General features: G+C 42.0%; 1 protein-coding gene across 8 annotated transcripts in view; it reads left to right on the forward strand.

Annotated features, from left to right (window-relative positions):
* Positions 1 to 5,530: 5,530 nt before the first annotated feature.
* XPA (XPA, DNA damage recognition and repair factor) overlaps positions 5,531 to 25,395 on the forward strand; it is a 60,048-nt gene continuing 40,183 nt past the window's right edge. For 6 of the 8 annotated variants that reach the window (XR_003523566.2, XR_003523567.2, XM_027614465.2 and 3 more), the window contains exons 1-5: positions 5,531 to 5,758; positions 7,775 to 7,885; positions 12,617 to 12,722; positions 15,480 to 15,645; positions 17,347 to 17,464. Coding sequence is in view for 6 of the 8 variants with exons in the window: in XM_027614465.2 (XP_027470266.1) it covers positions 5,587 to 5,758; positions 7,775 to 7,885; positions 12,617 to 12,722; positions 15,480 to 15,645; positions 17,347 to 17,464 (673 nt within the window). In the remaining 2 variants the exon portion in view is untranslated. The remainder of the gene's footprint in view (positions 5,759 to 7,774; positions 7,886 to 12,616; positions 12,723 to 15,479; positions 15,646 to 17,346; positions 17,465 to 25,395) is intronic. The other 2 variants (XM_027614461.2, XM_027614460.2) reach the window with 2 other exon arrangements.

Consider the following 25,395-nt stretch of genomic DNA (forward strand, 5'->3'; position numbering starts at 1 on the left):
TCAAGAGAGTTCTACCTCAACTGAAAATCAGAGACACGGGAGGTCGGCTAAGGCCACCTCCCACATATGCAGAAGGAGACCACTTCCTCAAACACCCTGACAGAATGTTTGAACTGAAACGAGGAGGTTCACACTTATCATACTTGATTTTTTATTTGACCCATAGCTCCATCATTCCAAGAATTGATCTTGATTTTGTAAAAAATCATAACTGCTCAACGAGTATACTCACTAATCCCAGTTTGTAGTTGAGGCAACTGAGGCCCAGAGGATGTTAAGTAACTTGTTCAGGGTCATAAGCTAATAAGTGGCAGAGCTGAGCTCAACTAGGTGCAAATAATTGTTGAGCAGAGGAGTGGTATGGTCTGGGCTGTACTTTAAGAAGACGAAGCTGTACGGCCAAGTGGGAAATGGATCAGAAGGGGTCAGCCTACAGTCTGGCAGACCAGTTAGAGGCTGTTCAGGCAAGAGATGATAGGAGCTAAGCTAGGCCAGTAGCAGTGGGACCAGAAAAGGGATGGGGGCTGGAAACAGCTGGTTTCCAAACATAAAAACTGTAAAAACAAGTGATAAAGAGTTCATCTATTTAACAGAATTATAACTATTAGAAGAAGTTCTTGCCAATAAAATATAAGTGGTTTGTGGTTTGAAGCTGCAACCACATTTGTTATAAAGGTAATTGGAAAAAAAAACCCAATTGGGGGTAATAAGAAAACAGGAAACCACAAGCCTATAACCCCATTATGTGGATTGGAGCTCATCCACATAATAGACAAACCCTGGACCACATTCATCCTCCCCTGGCCCTTCGCAAGACAGATCAACAACAACTCTGGGACCAAGCTTCAGGCAGAGACAGTCCGGTCTGTTTCCAGCCACTCGGTTAGCCATGTGGGGAATCGCAAGGACCTGCTGGTTTCAGCTCTGCACTAACTCACCCAGAACAAGCACTAGTGGAGGAAGTGAGAGGAAGACTTGTTCTAATCTAGAGACTTACAGTTTAGTGGTGGAGAATATTCATCCTGGGGCTGGTCTGTGCCTGGTTGAGCCCAGCTCTGTCACTTAAGAGCTTATGACCTTGAACAAGTTACTTAACATCTCTGGGCCTAAGTTGTCTTATCTATAAACTGAGATTAATGAGTATCCTCTTTGAATAGTTATGAAAATTAGAGAATTGATAAATCTGAAACCTTAAAGGAACATCGAGTATACAGTAAGCACCATATAAGTGTTTACTATTGTTAGTGCTATTATTATTATTATTACAATGAATAATGGGCAAAGCTGGACAACAATGGGATGGGCTGTTTTGAGGAGAGTATTCCATCACTGGTGTAAGCAGAGCTGAGGTGGTTGTAGGGTTCAGCTTTGGACCTTGAATTTCAATGCTAGTGAGATATCCAATTAGGCTTATTGAGCATTATTCATTCTTTTTTCTTTTCTTTTCTTTTTTTAAGTAGGCTCCACACCCAGCATGGAGCCCAACATGGGGCTTGAACTCACGACCCTGAGATCAAGACCTGAGCTGAGATCAAGGGTTGGACGCCTAACTGACCCCCCAGGTGCCCCATTATTCATTCTATTTATTTAATTCCACAAATGTATACTGAGCAGCTATTCTGTACCTGACACTATGGTAGGTCCTGGAGATAATGGGATGAATCAGACAGTCCCAGCTCTCAAGGACCTGATAATCTAGGACGGATGGGAAGTAGGAATCACCTCTTGTGTAGCGAGTTAAGTGCCACAATACCAGCACATATGAGGCTCATAGACAGCCAGGGTAGGGAATCAGGGCAGGCTTCCTGGAAGAGGCAGGAAGAAGCAAGGTCCCCTGGACCATATTCAGGATCTGGGGAATGCAGAGTAGGGAGGATCTGCCCTTGCTGGCCCATGATTAACAGAAGATTTGGCTTCCAGTGCTGATAGTCATTTTCCCCAGGCCCTATACCAAGTGGAATCACTTGGGCCTTCCCATCCTTACTGCTTCTGGAAAAGAAAATTCTTGTGAGTCTCTAAGATGTTTTCTAAATCTCTTTGCACACACATTTTATTGATCAAGGTTTCAGTATGATGGTTTTGCCTTAATCCCTTTATCTTTTGGTGGAGGGAGATGGAAATTGAAGTTTCTTCAGAAGGAGGGTCAATCATAACCAAAAGAGACTGCATTTCCTGGATCACTGAATCAAGACAGCTTGAGCCAAGAGGATTGGGCTAATTTCTGTGCTGCTGCATCCCTGTCTGAGACAGTTCCCCGCCTTGGCGTGCTCCTTGCCACAGATGTTCCTATTGTGAATTTATGCCAACCATGTTCAAAGTGACCACATTAAGGGGTAAAGCCCTGGGGAGTCAGGAGAAAAATTAAAAAAGAAAGCCACACACATGTACTGTTTACTCGATAATAAAGACAAATATGTTCACATCCTGTCATCTCAGGCATGAATAACTCCAGTAGTGCTCTCAGCGAGGAGGCCCTGTCAGGAAACACTGCCAAGTTTCTCCTTCCCCTTCCTGACTTCCATTCTTGCCTGCCTGTTCTTCAGGCTTTGGTTAGTGCTTTCAATTCTTTCTGTTCTTTGTTAATTACTCCTCTTTCAGCCAGGATCACGGTTGGTCTGGCAAGGAGCATGCCAAGGTGGGGACCTGTCTGGGACAGGGATGCAGCAGCACAGAAATTAGCCCAATCCTTTACTCCTATTATCGAGTAAATAGTACATGTGTGTGGCTTTCTTTTTTAATTTTTCTCCTGACTCCCCAGGGCTTTACCCCATTAGGGGGTTGGCTTTCGAAGTTTGCTGCCCATGAGAGTTATAGTACCCCGACCAATGATGTCAGAATTTCTGGGGGTGGGGCCCAAGCATCAGTGTTAAACTCCCCAGGTGCTTCCAATGTGCACTCAAGTTTGAGAACCTCTGAGCTGGACCCTCACTATTCAAAGTGTGGTTGGTGGAGCTGCAGCCCCACCAGGGAGCTTGCTGGAGATGCACATTCTCAGTTCCCACCAAAGACTTACTGATTCTGAATCTGCATTTTAACAAGATCACCGAGTGCATAAAAGTTTGAGAAGCAGTTACCTTTTTGAAGCATTGGCCAGTCTGGCAAAAATGAGCCCAAATTCTGTCTTGGCAACTACCTGCAGGAGCTGGGTGGTAGCTGCCCCCTTTAAGAGGGGATTCGACACTCAGTTTGCCTGCGTCTCACACCTCGTTAGGTTCATTAACTTCCATCACCTGGCTGGGCGCAGTCAGAATTTGAGTTGTTCTAAAATTATAAAATAAAGTTTACCGTTAGTAACATGTAGTGAGTTCATGATGTTGTGTAACTGTCACCACTATCTAGTTCCAGAACATTTCATTACCCCAAAAGGAAACCTCATATTTATTAAGCAGTCACTCCCCAGCCCCCTCTCCCCTCAGCCTCTGGCAACCATTAATCTGGTTTTCTGTCACTATGACTTTGCTTATTCTGGATGTTTCATAGAAAAGGAATGCATAATGTTTTCAAGGTTCATCCATGTTGCAGCATGTATTGGTACTCTTCCTTTTTTGGCTGAATAATATTCCTTTGTATGGGCATATCTCATTTCATGTATCCATTCATCATTTGATGGATATTTGGGTAGTTTTAACCTTCCGGTTACTGTGAGTAGCGCTGCTATGAACATTTGTGTGCAAGTTTTTGTTTGAATACCTGTTTTCAATTCTCTGGGCTATGTGGAATTGCTGGGGCAGAGTTTTAGAACAACCTGGCACACTGAGGTTTCACACCAGTGTTCAATGGGTAAAATTTGAGCAGCACAACCTAGTGGTTCTAATCTATTGAGTGTGTGTGTGTGTGTGTGTGTGTGTGTATAAACATATATATATGTTTAAGCTGGAGAACATTATATAAAGCGGAATGGAACTGCTGACTCATGTGATAATTCTATGTGTAACTTTTTGAATAGCCAAACTGTTTTCCATAGCAGCATTTATATTCCTACCAGTCATGTTTGAGGGCTCCAATTTCTCCACATTCTTGCCAACACTTGTTATTGTTATTTTTTCCCCCCTTAATTCTAGTCATCCTAGTGGTGGTGCAGTGGTATCTCACTCTGCTTTTGACTTGTATTTCCCTAATGAGTAGTGATGAGTATCTTTTCATGTGTTTCTTGGCCATTTGTATATAGTCTTTAGAAAAATGTCTATTTAAGTCCTTCGCTTATTTAAAAACTGGGTTGCCTTTTTGTTATTGAGTCGTAAAATTTCTTTATGTATTCTGGATACTAGGCCCTTTTCAGATACATGATTTGCAAATATTTTCTACCATTCTGTGAGTTGTCTTTTTCATTTTCTTGATGTTCTTTGATGTACAAAAGTTTTAAATTTTGATGAAGTCCAACTTATCTATTTTTTTCTTTTGTTGTTTGTGCTTTTGGTATTATATGGAATTTGAGATTTTGTCACCTGGACAAGGTCAATGGATAGGAAGAGAAAGGGATTTGAGGGGAAAGGGAACAGGGATTTCTCGAGGTCTCCATCTCTAGTTCAACCAGAAGATCTGAGCATTTATCTGCTTTATATAATGTTCTCCAGCTTAAATATATATATAATCAATAGATTAGAACCACTAGGTTGTGCTGCTCAAATTTTAACCATGGAAAACAAGTGTGAAACCTCGGTGTGTCAAATTGTTCTGAAAACTAGTCCTAAATGGTATATGTAGTAATTAAAACATTATGTGTTTCCTGGTTTCAATTAAATTTCATTTGTAATAAAAAAGCATACATTTTTGGAAAAGCAAGCAATGTTTCTCGCAAAATGCTCCATTTACCACACTTTTGGTAATTCAGGATTTGGTCCAAATCCAAACCCACTGTCTACCTGGTGGCATCTCACCCACACTGAAGGAATATTCTATGGTAAATATAGCCAAGTTCATGCACACCAGCTTTGGTACCAGGTGCTGTATTTGCCTGATGTCACAGAGCAGGTGAGAGTTTGAACCCAGGGGTTCCCATTTCAAATCTAAGGCTCTGTCCCCTAGGCCATACTTTCAAAGTAAAGTCAGATGAATCATCCATTGATCTTTTTTTAACAGACAGCACTAGCGTTACTAGCTGCTATTATTTTTGGAAGCTTTCTATATGCCAGGCATTGTGCTGAAAACCTTTACAGCTAATCTTTCCAACAACCCAGGAAGCGGTTCCGTAATTATCCTCGTTTTACTACTGAAGAAACCGAACTGAGGTTACATAACTTGCTCCAGCAACCAGTGGTAAATGTCAGAGCTAGAACTTAACCCAGAGCTGACTCCTAGGCCCATATTCTGAATCACCAAGCAAGACTATTACTTTAAAGATGACCGGGTCCTGAAAACTGACCTCAGCCCCGCCCCTTCTAGATTACATTCCAGCAGGTATTCTCGGCTCTCGACGCCGGCGCAAGCTCCGCCCACCGCCCGCCCTTCCGCCCGGGTCTCCTCAAATTGCGCAGGCGCTCTCCTTTTCGGAGGCTGTACTGTGGAGTCGACGGGTTGACGGGCACGCTTTGGCGCGCTAATGCGCATGCACGGGGGTAGAGCCTCCGCCCTTTGGGGAGCTTGGAGATGGCGGCAGCCGGGGATCCTTCGCGGGAGCCGGCGGCCTCGGAGCCGCCGGCGGAGCTGCCTGCCTCGGTGCGGGCGAGCATCGAGCGGAAGCGGCAGCGGGCGCTGATGTTGCGCCAGGCCCGGCTGGCGGCCCGGCCCTACCCGGCGACGGCGGCTGGGGCTACCGGAGGTTTGGGCCCTGGCGGCGCCTGCCCCTTCCCTCTGGCGGGCCGGGTGCCGCGCGTCCTAGGTGTAGCGTCGGCTGCCCGCGCGTCTGCGCGCCTGTCCTCCCGCAGTCCCGGGAGTCCGGTCTGCGGGCCGTTTGAAAGCGGGCTATGACCACCAGCGGTTTCGCGCGGGAGCTGAGGCTTTCCTCACTGCACCCGGGTGGCCCAGCTCTCCTCTTAGGCTTGGGGGATGCAGCCGCCCTCACCGTCGGGAGGTGCCAGTCAGTGTCGGTCGGCGCCGTAGCTTTCCTTTTCTGTTCCAGCTGCGCGTCCACCGGTCCCAGGGGCAGTCCTTGTGTAAAGCTTTTAGACTTGTCGCCCATTGCAGCAATCATCCTGCACCGCGCTCGAATTCATCCACTCGGCAAAGGGCGAATGAGTGCATATTCCGGATCCCGCACAGTGCTCGCTACGTGCTGGGCAGAGAGAGAGCAGACAGGAGCTACTGCCTTCGTGAGGCTGTCAAGAGTAGCACCTGTTGTGTTTCAGGTCTTTCAAGTTAGCTAACTTGATTCTCACTGTAAACTTGTTAAATAATTAGGGCAGCGTTTGGTACTGGTGTTTTACTGCGGTGGTAATTGAGGACCAGAAAAGGAAAGGGATCTGCTCAGGTTCATACCAGCAAGTGCACAAGCTAATCAGGACTAGAATTGAGCTCATCTGATACTGGGTTCACGGCCTTTCCTTTTCACCAACTGCTTCTTCTGGGCCAGGCATTGCCTCACTTTTAGGAATAAAGGCTGTTATTTTTGTCTGAATTTTATCTTTCCCCCTTTCTTAGGGCAGCCCTTGACTGCGTGTCTTTCATGTATGAACATTTCTGTCACTTAATTTTCCACTGTAGTCCAGTAATAATCTTCCCTAGGGTACTTAAAATAGTTTGGTTGACATGTAGGTCTTCAGGACTCCTCTGTAACGGGAAGTACCCGTGTTCCTAAAGCTATATCCCATACTGTGTGAGTAGTTGAGCACAGTTTGGAGCTGTGTCCTCTACTACCCCTTTTCATCAACCAGAAGAAAGGAAGAATGGCAGGAAGCTGGGGCTGGCAGCATGTCTTGATATTCATACAGACACTGAATCCACAAATTATAGCCACTTTTAATGGTTCTGGTCTCATCCTTTCTGTTTTCTAGTTTTCTTATTCCTTTCTCAAGTCAGGACAAAAGTTGTTTATTTGTGTTAATTCATATTCATGATTTCATAAAGGTTTGTACTAAATGACTGTGGAACAGGGGTGCAAAAAAGAACATAGACCGGTATTAAACTTCTGATCATGGAAAGCAGGGTAGAATCCACTGTGCTGTGACATGGGGTACACCTCGCTGTGCCTCAGGAGCTTGGTTTTGACCAGCTGGAGTAGTCAAGACCTTAACTTGAGCAAGATACTGAAGGATGCTCAATCATGCCAAGACAAAGTCCCCTTTCTCTCTGCTGCTCTACCTTGCTGTTTCCCCAAGCCTTTAGCACCACATTCTAAGCAAGTTCTTCTCAGTCTTTTCCATGGCCTATGTCCTAGCTCAGACAAAGTGAAAATTGTACAGTATGCTGAAATAAAAGTACTGAAGATAAAAATCTCGGCACCAAATATAATATTGAGGCTTCCAATCTGCGTGGTCTATTTCTCCATTTATATTTAGGTCTTTGATTTCTTTTAGTGGTGGTTGCATTGTAGAGGTTTTACACCTCTTTTCCTAGATGTTATTTCTTAATTCTAATTGTAGATTCTCATGAATATTCTCCATATATAATCACATCATCTGTGGATAAAGACTGTTTTACTCCTTTCCAACCTTTATGCCTGTTTTATTTTCTTACCAACTTGCTCTAGTTGGGCCCTTCAGTATAATGTTGAGTAGAAGTGCTAACAGTGGACATCCTTGTCTTGTTTGATATATATTAAATTTAAAGAATCTGTTTATGCACAAAGGAACATATAGGCTTATCTAGTTAAGTCATTCACCACTTTTACTTTTCATAGGTATGGCTAATGTAAAAGCAGCCCCAAAGATCATTGACACAGGAGGAGGCTTCATTCTGGAAGAGGAAGAAGAAGAACAACATACAATTGGAAAAGTTGTCCATCAACCAGGTAAAGTGTATTTTCAGAAAATAGGTATCTGGATTGGTCATTTTGAGTAACTTGCATAATTCTTTGTAAATTTATGTTAATGCCATACTTGTCAGCTTTGTAAGAGGGATACAGTTTGGCAGTTTTGCTAATAGATTAAAAATTAAACAGATTTGGCAATGATTAACTTGTGGTTTGTGTACTTAGGGTTGATGCTGTTATTTTAAAATAGGCAGGGATAGCCAATATATTGACTGATAGTATACTCCATTGTCTTGATAGGCCGAAATGAGGGGCTAGAACCCAAGAAATAAAATTTAGGACATTCTTTTATTTGGAGGAAAAATGGGATATATATATCCTTGTATCCTTGGGGAGGCTTAAAAAACCTATTTTAGTTTTAGATGTGGCAACAGAAATGTTATATGTTCATCAAGGTAGGTAAGAGTCCTGTTCTATTCCACTGTTTTCAGATGCTGAGACTTGAAGGATTAAAATATTTGTTCAGTTTGGGTGCCATATTTAAGGGGGATATTGACAAGTGTATAGTGTCCAAAACAGTGGTCAAAATGGATGTCTTCAAATTGACATGTGAGGAACAGTTGTCAAAACTGGTTAGGTTTAACTGAGAGGACACGTCTAACTGCCTGTGAGTGTAAGAAGTGCTTCTCTCTGGAAGAGAGATTATACTTTAATTTGCTTTGGAGGGCAGAACTTGGAACAGTGGGTGACAATTACAATACAGGGAGGGAGATTTCAGCCCAGTACCGTGCACGTATTTAGTACTTTGCACTTATAGAATGTTGGCACATATTTTATGTGAGTCTCATGGTGACTCTGTGAAATGGAAAAACTTCCTAACTGTGGGAATTGCTGCTTCTAAATAGCAAAACAGGGAGGAGTTCAGAGATTGAAAGACCTGACCAGGATATATTAGAGAAGCCTGTATGAGGAGGGAAGGCATTGGATTTAAGACCTTTAACATCCCTATGATTTTATGAATATGAAGACTCATTGTAACTTTAGTGTGCAGATTTTGGATTCAACTGGGGCTATAAGCCTATACTTTCATTTAACAGGTCATACAACAAATTTTTTTTTTTTTAAGATTTTATTTGTCAGAGAAAGCACGTGTACACAAGCAGGGGGAGCGGCAGGCAGAGGGAGGAGCAGACTCCCCACTGAGCATGGAGCCCGATGCAGGACTCGATCCCAGGACCCTGGGATCGTGACCTGAGCTGAAGGCAGAGGCTTAACTGACTAAGCCACCCAGGCGCCCCATCACACAACAAATATTTATTGTAACCTGTTGTAGTGCCTTCCTGTTTAATGAAGGTATACCTGTGGCATTGTCTGTTACTCATGCATTGATGGTATGGCTGCTGCATGCGAATAGGACTTCGGTCATGAATTTGTGGAAGTTAGAAAAGGTGTGTGTTGGTTTGCAGACTGGCCTGGCACACATAGGGCAAGAGACTGGAGGAGTCAGGCCACTCCAGATTGGTAGGTGGCAGCTTTAATTAGCAAGGGAATGTAGGAGGCGTCTCGGGTGGCTGCAAGATGAGTAGATCTCTGCACCCACCTGCCAGATCTTCACAGTTTATATAGAGGCTTACCTGTGTTCAGTCACATATTCAGGTCAGATAGCCTCAACGAGACCTTACTCTCTCAAGGGTTTGTCCTTGGAACAGCTCCCACTGTGGGATTGGTGGGCAGAATGAGCACTCCAAGAACAGGGTAGGGGGTGAGGAGTCTCTAATCCCCAGATCCGCCTCATAGGTCAGCTGGCCATCACATCCCCTCGATCACCTCCTTCAACAGTGTCCCCTTTGGGAGACAGATTAGAAAAGGTCCTCATTCTCTGGGCTGACTTAGTCTGGGAGAGGGAGAGAGACACTCCAGCAGATTCCCCACCTGAGCGCAAAACCTGTCATGGGGCTAAGCCTAACGATCCATGAGCTCATGATGTGAGCAGAAATCAAGACTCAGACACTTAACCAGCTGAGCCACCCAGGCGCCCCTCTATCTATCATGTTTTCTTTGTTAATTTTTTAATTTATTCATTTGAGGCAGAGAGAAAGAGCAATGAGCAGGGAAGAGAGGGAGAGGGAGAAGCAGACTCCTCGCTGAGCAGGGAGCCTGATGTGGGGCTCGATCCCAGGACTCTGGATCATGACCTGAGCCGAAGGCAGACACTTAATCAACTGAGCCACCCAGGCGCCCCTTTGTTAATTTTTAAAAAGCTTCAGCATAGCTGAGAAAAATCAAAATTATTTGGGCCATTAAATTATTTGGGTCATTTGCCTATAAAGCAAAGCCTACCAAATGCTTTTAAAATCTAGAATAGAGGTTCATCAGAATCACTAGGAAGGTGCTAAGGGAAGGGGGGGTGAAGGTGATTAAAAGATATGGACTTCTAGTTATAAAATAAGTCATGAGGGTGTGTTGTACAGCATGACAACTAGTTAATATTACTGTGCTGCATATTGGAAAGCTGCTAGGAGGGTAGATCTACAAAGTTCTCATAAGAAAGATTTTGTAAACTATGGTGACAGATGTTAACTAGACTTGATAATTTCACAATATATGTAAATATTGAGTCACTATGTTAGACATCTGAAACTAATACAATGTCAGTTATACCTCAAAAAGATATGTGTGCACATATGAGTACTTGTGTGTGCGCGTACATATGTGTACACACACATGCATGTATTTCTTAGCTCTGTCCACAGAAAGGGCCTTGAAGCGAAGATAACCCAGTGGCAGTGAGCATACCTGGTGTCCAGATCTTGGACTCTGATACTGTTCCCCCACCGAAAGGAGCCAGGGCCCTCCAGAGAAATAGCTGATTCTAGGGTTGGGGCAGGATGGCCACCAGGTGAGTTTGGAACATTCTGTAATGCCAGAAATATGTAAGTGTTTAAAAGTGATAAAAGTGTGTTACACAGCTTGAAGGGGCTCCTACTAGCCAAATCTGAGACCATTTGAGCACCAGAGTCAATAAGGACACTACTGAGTGATAAAGCCATTGGAAAAAAGAGGAATCTGTGAGTCTGTATCAATCATAATTAGGTACATGAGTGAATGAATGGTGGGGAGGGAAGGCCCTTGCTTACACTAGACTGCCAATTTTCACGTGGTAAATTTAAAGGGAGTGAAGGAGTAGAAAAATCATCATCATGTACATTTAAAATTTTCCATCATAAAGACTTTCTAAAATTAGGAAAATGTTCCGCACATTTTATGGCTTTCGATTAATAATGCTGTTCAGTAGTCTCCTAATTGGTATGTCAGACCTCTGTTTTTCTCCATTCTAACACATTCTAGTAATCAAGTTTTTGAAGATCTTTGACTATATTTTTAACTTTCTTTTGTCTGTGGCCGTGTCCCGCTAATATTTTATAAGGAAGAGTGATATTTTTGTTAGAGTTTGGAGATAGTGGAATTAAGGGGTGGCAGAATATTAACTGACCTTGTTGTGTTGGAAGTAGGTAAGGGAAGGCAGTGATAGGAATGTGTCGAACCAACTGTGGACAAATGATGACTCCCTTCTTTCCACTGGGGGTTATGGCGGTTCTCAGAGCTGGGGCTTGGCAGCAGCAGTCATCCTAAAGACGTACTAGTAAAACTTTCAGATTTGCTGAGAGAATCAGACTTTGAGATTTGCTGAGAAATTCTATAGGATAAAGATCCTTAGCCAGGTATTTGAAGTCCTCAAAAAAATTGAGTTTTACTCTACCTAGAGTAGTTTCTGTGCTGGGAGTTGAGGATATATAGCTAAATATAATCTTCACCCTCAAGTTTACAATCTCATTGTTGAGGTATTTACTCTGTTGGTGGTGGTGGTGGGGAGGGTGGAGTGGAGGGGGAGAAAGTTTCCCATTTGAAAGTGAATTCTGTGTTGTCTCTTCTGTTGACTTGCACTTTACTACTCTTTCTGTGTTATGTGTTAGTGCCCATTTTCCCTGTCTGTAAGCGGCCCCCTCTGCTCCCTTCTACTCTGGGATTCACCTCCTTTGTACTCTCAACAGTATGGTGGTAGGCCGAACAGTGGTCCCCAAAGATGTCCACATTCCAATCACCATGGAACCCATGATATATGATCGTACATAACAAAAGGGACTTTGCAGATATGATTAAGGTTAAAGACCTTGAGATGTGTGGGAGATTATTCTGTATTATCCAGGTGGGCCCAGTGTAATTATAGGTACTTAAAAGGCAAGAGAGAGGCACAGGGAGATGTGATTATGGAAGAAGCCAGAGTGACGGGAGAAGCTGCTACTGCCAGTTTGGAAGTTGGAGGAAGGGAGTCCTGAGTCAGGGCAGGACTGAAAATGGCAGGTAATAGATTGTGTCCTAAAACTTCCAGAAAGGAATGCAGCCCTGCCTGCACCTTGACTGTAGCCCACTGAGACCCATGTCAGACTTACAAACTACAGATCTGTAAGATAATAAGTTTGTGTTATTTTAGCCAGAATATTTGTGGTAATTTGTTACAGTAGCAATACAGAGCTAATGCAAGCACCTTACACATGGTTTCGGGTTCAGACGTGCTTGATGAATTGATAGTTTTTTCCTTAAAAAATTTTTTTAAGATAAATAGAAGTTTACTTAATCATGGTTTTGTCTTTGATGTAAATGTATTTGTGTCCATTATAAAGTACATGCTGATAAACTTAAGATAGGGGAAAATACATTGTTCTAAGTCACAAAAAAGTAAACTTAAAGAATTAACCTTCCTTTCTTTAGGACCTGTTATGGAATTTGATTATGCAGTATGTGAAGAATGTGGTAAAGAATTTATGGATTCTTACCTTATGAGCCACTTTGATCTGGCAACTTGTGATAACTGCAGGTACTTATTTCAGACGATGTTCTCAATTGCTAAAGTTTAGTGTTCGCATGTAGGTTTAGGGCAAAACCATAATTAGATCCATGTGGATTTAATATTAGTAATTACAATTTTTGTTTTAGCTGTTTCCTAAAATTTCTGTGGTTTCCATTTTGTCAAAGAAATACAGGAAGCCTGTGCTTATCACAGTGATGAGGACAGCCCTGGTTCAGCTGTAGATCTGTCCTCCTTTCTGTGGGCCTGGTGGGTCTTTACCCTCTCTCATTAGCAAGTTCCTAACCCCTCTCTTCCCCCAGTCCCTGAGGGTCCCCTTTGTCTTACCCTGGGATATGTGGACACCTTAGTCGGAGGACTGGGGCCTTCAGTGAGAGAGGGGACTGAAGGGGAGAGAAGAGAGGAGGAAGAGTCACATTCTTCTCTCAGCCTTTTTCTTCTTCTCCTGGCCTCTGGCCTCTTCCTGTCACCCCAGGATAATGCTTCTCACTCCTCATGGTTCCGTCCCTACTGTTGACCCTAGCACGTCCTGTGTTGGTGTCTTTCATGCCCTAAGACCCCATCTGGGATTCTTACTGAGCCCTCTCCTCTGTTCCCTGGTCCTTCTTCTGGACCTGCTAGCCTAGATCACCTGCTCACTTGCCTGGAGGACCTGGCTTCTCCGAGTCCCTGCTGCAGGGGAGGGAGACATTCCCACTGACTTGTTGCTGGGTAGAATCCTGAGGAGAGGAAATGGGAGATATTGCTCGACTCACGATCAGATCTGTGACGGGAAATGTCTGGCTCCCGGGGCACCTGGGTGGCTCATTTGTTAAGCGTCTGCCTTTGGCTTAGGTCGTGATCCCAGGGTCCTGGGATCGAGTCCCGCATCGGGCTCCCTGCTCTGCGGGAAGCCTGCTTCTCCTTCCCCCCCCTGCTTGTTCTCTCTCTCTCTCTCTCTCTCTGTCAAATAAAAATCTTAAAAAAAAAAAGTTAAAAAAAGTGTGGCTCCCATTGGAATTACAAATTATAAACTCTGTTCCCATTGACACACAGTGGTTAAGAGCAACAGTATTATCACTTATTAAAGTATGGATGGATAGCTTTTGGGAACGAAATTATCACCTATAATCCTATTTCCCTGAGAAGATGGAAGCAACTAATGTATCAATTTAAAGAAAGTTGTGTAGTAGTCTGGAAAAAAGATACTTTTAAACTTTAATTAGGAACACAGCCCTCCATTGTGTTTCCTTTCAATATCTTCGAAGATTTTAATTTTAGTAGAGTACCTGTCCCTCTTTTAGCTTAAACTTCTAAGTTATTTAGCTTTCATAAAGTTATTCCCAATTTTAAGTCTCTCCTCCCCTCCCTGACCTATACCTCATTTCAGTGAAGGCCAACTTCATTGGCTGTTTCTCTCATCCCGTGTTTAATTCCAAACCCAGTTGGTTCTATGTTCCTTCCGTATCCTTGCTTCGCCCCCTTGCCCCTCCCACCACTACCTCAGCCCAGGCCGCCATCAGCCCTTGTCTGGAGCACGGCACTGGTGGTCTTCTGACTGGCCTGTGCCCCCAACTTGGCACCATTGGCTTCTTCTCCGGAGACGTTTTAGTCAGAACTCTCCAACGGTTTTTAATCCATGTAGACTAGAAGTGTCCCCACACTGCTTAGAGGGCTCCCGCATGTCCGACTGGATCTCCCGGCCTCCTCACCGTCTTCCCTCCCTTGAGCCTTCCGGTCCCACCGGCTCACTTGCCGGGAGTCCAGTTGCGAAGCGCACTCCTGCCCCAGAGCCTTTGCACTTGCTGTTCTCTCTGCTTAGGATGTTCTTTCTCCAGCTGTTCAGAATGTTCTCTGACTTTTTAAGGGCCCTGCTCAAAAGCCCCCTCATCAGTGGCCCTCTTTGATTACCCAGTCTATCAAAATCTCTGTTCTTTACCATGCTTTGTGTTTCTTTATAGCACTTTTATCTGTCATTATGTTTGCTTATTGTCTTCTCCTAACCAGAATGGGAGCTTCATGAAAACAAGGCTTTGTCTTCTTTGCTGTTTTTCTAGTACTTTGAATCATACCTGGCATGTAGATGGAGAACAAAATAAATGAGAAGAACTATGTAACTGACTCTACCTCCATTTTTACCTTGACTTTGAACAAGCTCAGAGCCAATTGGAAGCTCAAGTGTGTTGGGGTAGTTGCACCTTGTGTACTTATATTCCATCCATGAGCTATTTTCTTACCCATTGAGTCTTCTCATTTATATTTGCTGTACTCTTAGTCATTTCAAATCCACTGTGGCAAAGAGGGACTTCAAGTAAGTAGAAAGAAATTCTTATTAAATGACCTGGATCTGCTGCTAATATAATATAGCTTCTCCAGATAAGTAAAAGATAAAGTATTTTTCTGTTTAGAATTTTTATCCTGCTAACTTGACTGTGAGAGTTGAAGGAAAAACTATTTTAGTTTTTTAAAGATTTTTTCTTAATTTGAGGGAGAGCGAGCATGTAGAGTGAGTGAGAGAGAGAACCTGAGTAGGTGGGGAGAGGCAGAGGGAGCCAGAGAAGCAGGCTCCCTGCTGAGCAGGGAGCCTGATGTGGGGCTCGATCCCAGAACCTCAGGATCATGACCCGAACCAAAGGCAGACGCTTAACTGACTGAGCCACCCAGGCGCCACAGGAAAAATTGTTTTAAAATAATGTTTTGGCAAGCATGCCCCTAGGTTATTGGACTATTTGAAAACGTAGTTTATTTAAAATAACTAACATAGTACTGGACTTAATTTATTTTCAGAGATGCTGATGATAAACACAAGCTCATAACTAAAACAGAAGCCAAACAAGAATACCTTCTGAAAGACTGTGATTTAGAAAAAAGAGAACCAGCTCTTAAATTTATTGTGAAGAAGAATCCTCATCATTCACAATGGGGTGATATGAAACTCTACTTAAAATTACAGGTCTCTGATACATTATACTTGGTCATTTTAAGTCCTTGGTTGGGTGAAGTTTTAACTGTAAACTAGGTATAATTAGTTTAGTTTTGCTTACAGAGCTAAAAAGATCCTTTTCCTTCTGTTTTGTATATGAGTCATAGTCGTATGTAATGACATTTAATAACATCTGGTTTTACTTTTTGGTGTGGCACTTTGGGGCAAATATATTACTATTAGGTAATGTTACTAGTACAATTTGGGAACTAAGTTGGGATTAAGAGTTGGGCCCCATTACCCTACCCGCCCACCCTCCAAATGAAAATCCTAGAAAGTTTCAGGAATTTCACAGATGCCTAAAATCTAACTCCACTTGGGAAATGCTCATCTGGAACAGTGTCGTGTCCATGTAACTCTGCTGTGTCTCAGAGTGGGTCTTCTCAACCTCACGTGTTGTAGTGGTGTGCAGAGATAGTTACCCACTTAGTGTGGGTGCCTTGAGTCAGAGCCTCCTGTATCTATCCTGGAATAGTACACACGTTCTATTTTTGTGCCATTATGTAAAAAAATGTTGGGAGGCATTGGTTTAGAGTAGGTTGACTGGAAAATACTAGAAAATTCTCGTAGCTTCAAATAAAATTAAGAAACTACATTGTAAAGCCAGTCACTTACTGAATTTTATTAAACCTAAGACACCATTAATTAGAAGATTCACCATTATTTTATGTATCATTAAAATGAAAAAACGCCAACCCAATGCTTTCTTATCACTTGAAGCTTTTATTTTATACTTACTGAAATCATGCCATTAGATTTATTAGTTTATTTTTTTGTTATATATCACGCTTGTGCATACATACATAAGAAATGCAACTACAACAGATTTATTAAGGTATTCCTAAACTTCTTTGCATTGAGTCCAATTCTTCTGAACCACTTTTTGACTCAGCTGTTAAAGCACCAGTGAGCAGGTGGCTGGTGCTGCAGCATTTCAGGGGTGTTAAAGTGTGGAAAATGTGATGTTTGAGAATTTAGGAAATGCCAGATATCACTTGATCATGTAGGAAGAAGTTTGAGTTTGGCTACCTTGACTGATATTTTAGTTCCCTTAACATATTGTGAGAGAGATCCTGAGCATAATTCTTAGTGTGTTAGTCTCCTAAGTGTAAATAAATGTTATAAAGAGTAAAGATATTATAATGTAAAGTTTTTAAACTAGAATAAAGACTTTAGGTCATTCAGGTACTAGAGTTTAAAAAAAAAAAAAAAAAAAAGTTGACATTGTAAAGATCCAAAGTTAGTAATGGACCAAGGAGGGAAAGAGCAGTAGTGACTGATTCTCTGTGGTGAGAGGTTTTTGGAGATGGCCTCATATTCAGATGGACTGTGGCTAATTGGTCTGCAGATTGTTTTGGCGAGTGTGACAAAACTCATCAGACCCACTGACTACTGGTACTTCGGTGGATTCGTGTGAAAACACAGAGAAGCAATTACAGTCAGAGGACACCTCTTGTACTTACAGTCTAACCAAGCCTGCATTTAGGCTGAGGTTCCACAGGTTTAGATAGAGGTGTCATTAGGGTTGTTTCTTAGCACTATTTAAAATCTCTTCAAAATTTCAAATACTTATAAAATTGCCCTTGAATGAGATCATGTTTTGGTGTCCATGGATTTAATCATTATGACTTTATAATACTTAACAACTGAAATCTGGATTCTGTGTTGTAGATTGTGAAGAGGTCTCTTGAAGTTTGGGGTAGTCAGGAAGCATTAGAAGAAGCAAAGGAAGCTCGACAGGAAAACCGAGAGAAAATGAAACAGAAGAAGTTTGATAAGAAAGTAAAAGGTAAGTGGAGGGGTGCCTGGCTGGTTCTGTGGGTAGAGCGAGACTCTTGATCTCAGGGTTGTGAGTCCAAGTCCTACATTGGGTGTAGAGATTTCTTAAAAATAAAATCTTAAAAAAAAAAGTAAGTGGCTACATTGATCTCATGAAGGACTGTTTATTGACTTGCAAAAAGACCTTAGGTAAGTTGTTCTTGTTTAAAGATCTGTCACCAGTAGATTGGAATGTTTTTTTCATAGATTGAAGCAAGAAAAGACTGAAAGTCTGCCCTCTGTAGGTTGGTGTTTGAGGCTCTCGGTGCAAACCTCAGAGTACGGCAGTTCTAAAAAGTGCGGAAATCCTCCTCCTAAAGTGAATTATGTGTTTATATAGGAACAATGGTAGATCAGGGATATATCCTCGGTCAAGGATTTGTCATCAGTTCAGTCTTAAATATGACTAACAGGGTTATAAAAAGGATATCCACCAGCAAACCTCTCTAATTGCTTAAGATGAAAAAATCATGCCTAAGTGTTAGTCCTCTAATTTAGTAGCTAGAAGGAGCCTTCTCATGTCAGCAAGTCTAATCATTTTCCTTCTATGTGAATAAAGGACCTAGAAAGATAGAGTGACTTGTTACATCAGTAGCCATTAGCGAGGTGAGACCGGAAGCAGGCTTTCCTAACCAAAAGTCTGCATCGGTATGTTCATTCCTCTGTCCATACATCGGTCTCTCCATTCCTTTGTCCCTCTGTGTCTGTGTGTCCATCTGTGCATAAGTCTGTCCATCAGCGCATCCAGTAGTGTCACCAGGCACTGTGCTAGCATCCGTGCTGGAGTCAGAGCTGGTCCAACTCCTGTTGGGAGTGTGGTCAGTACCGTGATGGTGAGTGTGGGCTGCTGTCGGAGCAGTGGGAGCACTCTGCGCTGGACCACTGAATCCCTAGAGTCCAGCACGGTGGGCATAAATGTGCTTCCTGCAGCGGGTGTAGAGTCCTGGTGTGGTGTATGGTGCATCCGGGTAGCATGTGTTTTATGTGTTTACAGGGTTTGTATACATCCATTTAAAATGAGTGTCTTAGCCTTAATTAATAAATTTGCTTTTGTGTTTAGCATTTAGAAGAGGTTTTGGAAGATAGCTCGGATGTGTTAAATAATACAACAGTAACAAAAATTGATTGTTAGCCTGCCTTGTTTCTTCTTGTGAGGATCTTTTTTCCTTCTCAGTACAAGATTGATTTGTGTGCAGTGCAAAAAAGTTGGGAAACTGCAAAGAACTTGTAGTAGTCTCCCGCCCAGAGACCATCAATAGTGATGTTTTAATGTCTGTTTTTCTAGTTCTTTTCCACACACAGACTCTTTAAAAATATTTCTTATAAAAATAGAAGCACTGTTGGACACTTACGAAGTTTATCAAAACCTCATAAACATCCTTATATATGTCTTTATATAAATTATAGTGACTTAAGAGATCAGCTCCTGGATTGGGGGGTAAGCACACTTCTCTGGCTTGGTTAGGTTTCCTGTGGCAAACTGTGCCATGTAGAAGCATTTCACTGAAGAATCTTCCCCACATGAGCCACTGCTGTACCAGGTCACTGGAAACACCAGCAAGGACCAACTGAGAGGCTTTGGAAAGACTTCTTTCAATTTGGTCCTTTCCTTTAATCTTTTATTAGATTATGTTCCACCTCACATTTTACCCCAGCCCTTCCTTCTTCCAGCATCAAGGAGAGCCTGGAGGGGGAAAGTAACAGAAGCTTCTTACTGGGCCTGAGAGAGAAAGGCAGAGTTACAGACTCATTACAGACCAGCCTGGGCTTGTTGGTAACTCCAGCTACCTGAATCGCCTCTACTCTTCCCTCTCTGCTGCCCCTCGAAGCCACTTTCCTGATGGTGTTTTGGGTATTTTGGTGCAGACTATAGTATATGGATAAAGGAATTAGAAACTTAGACCTGCAAAGTGATGAAATACTTTTATTTATTTATTTTTATTTTTTTAAAAGATTTTATTTATTTGAGAGAGAATGAGAGAGAGAGAAAGCACATGATGGGGGGGAGGGTCAGAGGGAGAAGCAGACTCCCTGCCGAGCAGGGAGCCCAATGCGGGACTCGATCTCCAGGATCATGACCTGAGCTGAAGGCAGTCGCTTAACCAACTGAGCCACCGAGGCGCCCAAAGTGATGAAATACTTTAAAAAGGGGGGGCTGTCTGTAATTTTTATTTAGATACTGTCTCTGTAGTTTGGTCAAGATGTCATCTAAAGGTGGCTAAGTTACTATAATTTGACTATAACAGCAAAAGATTATAGCATCTGTTTTACACTTTTTTCTATAAAAAATCAAATTATAAAAATTTGATCCTATAGATCAAATATTAGTATGCAGAGAACAGTTCTTCTAAGATTTATATAATTTTTATAGGTATTTTATAGAAACATAAACTCAAATATAATTGGCTTTTTTTTTTTACTGTATTAAATTGCTATTAATCACCAGATAAACTGTGGATTTCCCTCTTCGTTGAAGAGTTTGAATTTGCCCTGAATTTTTTCATGGACCCTTAAGATTGGTTTCTTTAATTCAGTTCCATTCTTGTTGGGATGAAGCCTGTCTTTTTGAGGAAATTTTTCTGAGTGGTATGTTTTCCTAGTCTCTCCAAATCTAAGAGTGTTTTCCAGTTTCCTTTGCATATGAAAACCTGAGCATGCTCTTAAAAGCATTACTCCATTGTCTTGAGTTTTCCTGTGCAGAGGTTGGTGTGGTACTCTGTTTAATTATGGCTCCTTCTCATTGGCTTACTTCAGAGGTCGGTGAACATGTTCCAGTTCTCCTGACTAGGCCACAAAGGGCTGAGAGTGGAGTAGACAATGTAGAGATTAGAAACGAGGAGCTTACCGTGCAGTTTGCTCAGAACAGAGAGGAATAAAAGCAAGTCTAAAAGTTTTTTAGTTGAAAAGAAATTGGAACCTGGTTCCTCTTGGTCTTCTGATTTTGATCCACAAAGAAGCTGACGCAAAGCTTACTTCTTTATGGAAAGGTAAGAGATTATTTACCTGCTTTGAGAATGTGATCTACTTAGCAGTTTGGGAAAGAATTGGTTTTACGACGAAGAAATTTAAGTATAAATAGTATAAGGTATTGATAAATATAGGCAAAGTAAAAGACAAGAATTGTCAGCAAATTCAAATTGTTATAGATCTCTTAGATCCAAGAAGGCAGAAGTAGAAACGAGGGCATCACTGCTGCTCAGTTTAACTGGATTTCAGCAAATGCACTACGTGTCGCCTTTGATACTGGATGAGAACTCTCCTTTGGTGCAAATACACAGAACGTTTTGGGCTTGCCTGCCTCTCCACAAATAAGGTGGAGATGAGGCTTTTCTTTAAAGTTATACTCTGTGTTCTCTTACTTAGTACTGACAGAGGTAAGCCTTCTAAAAAATGGAAAATTATTCTTCATTGTTTGTTACTATGTACTCTTCCCCTCAAAAGAGGTGGGTAAGAAAAGCCCACTTGGGGGCTCCTACTAAGTGTGCGGACATTTTATATTCTGGCCTGTGGTTCTATTTATGACCGTTTTTGGGCTTCTCTCAAGAGTTTGAAGGACACAATTCCATGTTCCTCTGCTTCAGTGTTTGGAGGACAAGATAAGATCAAAGCTTCATGTTGATATTTCCTTGTGACTTTTCCTCTAGTTAACAAGAAGCCCCCTATGCAACTTCCTGCCCTTCCATCAAGTACTCAGAAATATTTTGTCTCCCTCAGCTAGTTCTCTTGAGTTTACCTCCTAAATAGCATTGGGCTTCTTTGAATACAAACTTTTACAAAAGTAGGATATTAGGGCAAATAAAATACAAGTTTCAGAGTGGCATAAACCAAATTTTTCATTGAAACAAGGATTTAAGGGAAGACTTCTTTGGGTAAAAAGAGTATCTATCTGAAGATATCCATAGCAAGACTGGTTACCGTGAACATTTTTATATATTTTCCAGAGAGGTAGTCCACTGCTTTCTGTGCTGTGAAATTCTAGGCCTGCAGGACTAGGAGATTGTAACCCGGTAACCTGCTGTTTTGTTCTCCAGCTCAGCTAGGCTTTCAGTGCTGCCTGGCATGGCCCCTCCTCCTGTCCCCATGGCTAGCGGCGAGGCTCTGCCACCCTTCAAGGCTCTGCCCTTTCTGCCTTCCTCTTCTCACTCAGCAGTAGGTGGTGACCTCTACTTTCCAAAGTTTTAAGTTGCTTAAATGAAGTAATGTAAAAGATGTATTAATCTTTATTTAAAAAATTCATTTCACCAGATGTTGACATTTTGCCACATTTGTTTACACACACACACACACACACATTGCTGACCCATTTAAGAGCTGCTTGAGGACATTGTGATTCTTAATATTTCAGGATGTTATCTCCTGTAAACAGTGACATTCTGTGTAACTGGAAAAACAGTGTCATACTCAGTAAAATTAATAATGTTGTCTAGTATGTCTTAGACATTCAGTCGTTTTGATGTCCTTCACAGCTTTTTGGTTGTTGGATCCAAGGGCCAGTCAAGGTTGATGCATATCTGCCCTCTTTCAGGTCCTCAGCCAGTTTTGTTTTGTTTTTAGGACTATTGATGTTTTTGGAGACTGCCACCTGTTTTGCAGAATGTCCTCATTTAGGTTTATTAGCAGCTTATTTTCGCACAATTATATAGTGGGCATCTTGGTAGGAGTCCTTCCCTGGTGATGTGTCCACGTGTGTCACGTTAGGAGACACATGCTGTCAGCTAAGAAAGGGATCCTCCGTTTGCTAGTGTGGTTGGCACGGTGTCTGCTAGATTTGCCCGTTGTCCAGGTGCCCTTTCCCCTTTGTAATTAGGAGGAAATCTGTGGGCTGAACTCGGGTACTGTGTGAGCATCTCCTTCCTTAAGTCTCACTCCTGGGTTTTAGCACATGACATGATTCTTGCCCCAGTCTGTTGTTACTAGGCTGGATATAAATGGTGATTTTCTATTTGTTTTTTCTGTATTTATTTGGCTTCCTTTGGGAAGAATTTTTTTAGTATTAGTTGGATTCATGGATTCTTCTCAAATCAGTGTTATAGTCCATTCCTCTTACTCATTTTGAGGCTCAAATGGTCTCTAATTTGGCCCCTTCAAGCTAACTCCTGACTTTTCAAGTTTTTATTTGGAAATCAGTTAAAAAAGTTCAGTAAGATTGCAGAGATTAGTATAAAGGACACGGGTTGTATCCTCTCTCCAGAGTGATCTGTTAGCGTGATGCCATCTGTGTCATTTGTATTCTGCACGTGGAGAGGAGGTTGCGCATGTCACTCTCACCCAGCGCTGCAGCACATGCTTCCCGGGAACAGCAGTCTCCTTGTGCAGGACCAGAGTGTAGTCGTGAGATTTTTATCTCCTCTGTCACCCAGAGTCTAGTTCTGTTAGTTTGCCCAATGATGTCCTGTGTGGTTTTTCATTATAGCTCAGGATCCAGTCTAGGATCAGGCATTAGCTTGAAGTACCAAGTTTTTCTAAATTTCTTCATTCTGGAATATTTCCAGAGCCTCTCTCTCTTTTGACATTGACATTTTTTGAAGAAGTCTGTTCCCCTCCCCATCTTGCTTTTAGAAATGTTTTTCATTTGGGGCTTTTCAGAGGCTTCCCAATGGTTAGATTCACGTTACGCATTTCAGGCTGGAGATGGTACATAAATGACCTGTTTCTTAGGGCATTGTATCTGGAGACCTACGTCCGTCTGCCTTCAACGATGATGTTAAAACTTTTTATTTCATAGGCAAAAAAAAAAAAAAGTTATAGCCAACCAAATATCCTGTTTCTCTTAAACACTTCCCCCGATTTAGCACTCAGTCACAGATGGTTCTTGCCTGAACCAGTCTTTAGTATACTTTTTGCAAAAATGGTTTTTTTCAGTGCTCTCTCCATGTTTAGTCAGTTAGAAGTCTGCATTCTGCAGCATCCTTTCTGCCATTTATTATTGGTATGGATTCATGAATCCCTGTTCTCCATGGCTTTTGGTTCATTTCTGTCCTGATTTTGGTGTTCAGATTGAGATTTGAGCTAAAAGGAATCTTCTTTAAGCTAGCTCCTCTGTCATTTTGCCATGTCTTTGTTGTTGAGGACTTCTGCTTTTTAGCACAATAACATGTATATGTATTTTTATGTCTGCCCCATATGTTATAAATTAATACCTTGAGTTCACACTCATATACCCAATTCTAATCCAGGATTTTAGGGTTCATTCTCGTAACTCCCTTCTCTGACAGTGAGAAATCTGATTCACATTATCCTTAATGTAGTTACTTGACGCCTCTGTATGTAATTTCCCATCACTGTTGCTAGCAGCCTCCACCACAGGGAGATGCTCCTTCCTTTTCTTGGGCTCCCTCCATCCTACCACAGATGCCTGCTTTACTTGCTCCACTTACTGGCTTTAGGACTAGATTGTTCAGGAAGGGAAAGAAGGCAAGAAAATGATAAGCATACCACTATTTTAGTACTTCCTTATTTTCTAGCACAAGTTTTTCCAGGAGTGTCTAGTAAATACTAAAAGATATGGCTTTGTCCTTATTCTTGATAAACTAGCTGAAGGTTGGGAAGAAAAAGCCATAAAAGTCAGTAAACACCTTATATTCAATTATGGCTAGTAAACTAGATTTTGTTGTCAGTATTCTAGTGTTAAGCAAATAGTTTTCTTCTCTCTTTTCCTGAGTTCACATAATGCTCAAGTTAGAGGTTAGCTTAGCAGTGACCGGGATGCAGTCAGATTTTGAGAGCATTTTCTCAGTGGAGTGGTAAAGGAAAAGTGGCTAGCGTACTTTATATCAGAACAAATTCGGAAGGGAGGTATTGGAACTCAAACAGGAGACCTCTTCTTGTCATTGGCCGAAACCCTGAGGCATTTGTGCTAGTCAGCACGTGACTTCATTTTTTATTTAGAAAATACCCTAAGGTTAAAATAAAAAAAATAGGACATTCCACGTATGTCTAGAAAAAATTGCTGCCTTCAGAATGTGACAGAATATAGGAATAAAGATTATTGTTTGGATGAACACGATTTTCCCCCTAGTTTGGAAACTGTCTAGAGGTGCATGCATTGAAGCCTGAAAATAGTGGTCTGACACCCAGTGCTTCTCATACTGCAGGTGGGAAAAGGCAGCACAAGCCTTTGTGGTTAACAGGAACCTGAGATAGACCATGCCGTTGGCATCAACTAGCAGTTTTATCTTAGGCACAACGTATTAACTTCTTTGGGCCTTGGTTTTCTCATCTGTTAAAAGTGGGATGGTAGGGGCACCTGGGTGGCTCAGTCCTGAAGCGTCTGCCTTCGGCTCAGGTCATGATCCCAGGGTCCTGGGATGGAGCCCTGCATCGGGCTCCGTGCTCCATGGGAACCCTTCTCCCTCTCCCACTCCCCCTGCCTGTGTTCCTTCTCTTGCTGTGTCTCTCTCTCTGTCAAATAAAATCTTTAAAAAAAAAAAAAAACTTAAAAAAAAAAAGTGGGATGGTAGTTGTACTTAAAGGGTTGTGAGGATAAAATGTGTTTATAAAGTGCTTAGAACAGTGCCTGATACATAGCGCTACATCTGCGTATCCTTAAGATACAATAAAGGCTGAAATACAAAGATTCAAGTATTTTGATACTACTTACAAATCTAAAGAGGATTAAAGAAAATGTGTGATCACTTGGTGTATAGTGATTTTTATGGTTGAGATTATGTAACATACTCTTCCTTAGGTAGTGTGCTGTCAGAGCTGGGCTTGATGGATCACTGGTCAGAAAAAAAAAATTAGTGTTTTTGATTCATCAAACTGGAAACGGAGAAGTTATTAGCTCATTAATTTCCAGTTAATACTAAGCATTTGGTTTCTTCAGGTAATGCAGTGTGAACTTTTAAAATGTGATTGGCTTAGTTGCTTTTCAAAGCATCCAACAGTTTTTTTTTTTTAAAT

The sequence above is a fragment of the Zalophus californianus genome, chromosome 13 (assembly GCF_009762305.2).
Source record: "Zalophus californianus isolate mZalCal1 chromosome 13, mZalCal1.pri.v2, whole genome shotgun sequence".
Classification (NCBI taxonomy): domain Eukaryota; kingdom Metazoa; phylum Chordata; class Mammalia; order Carnivora; family Otariidae; genus Zalophus; species Zalophus californianus.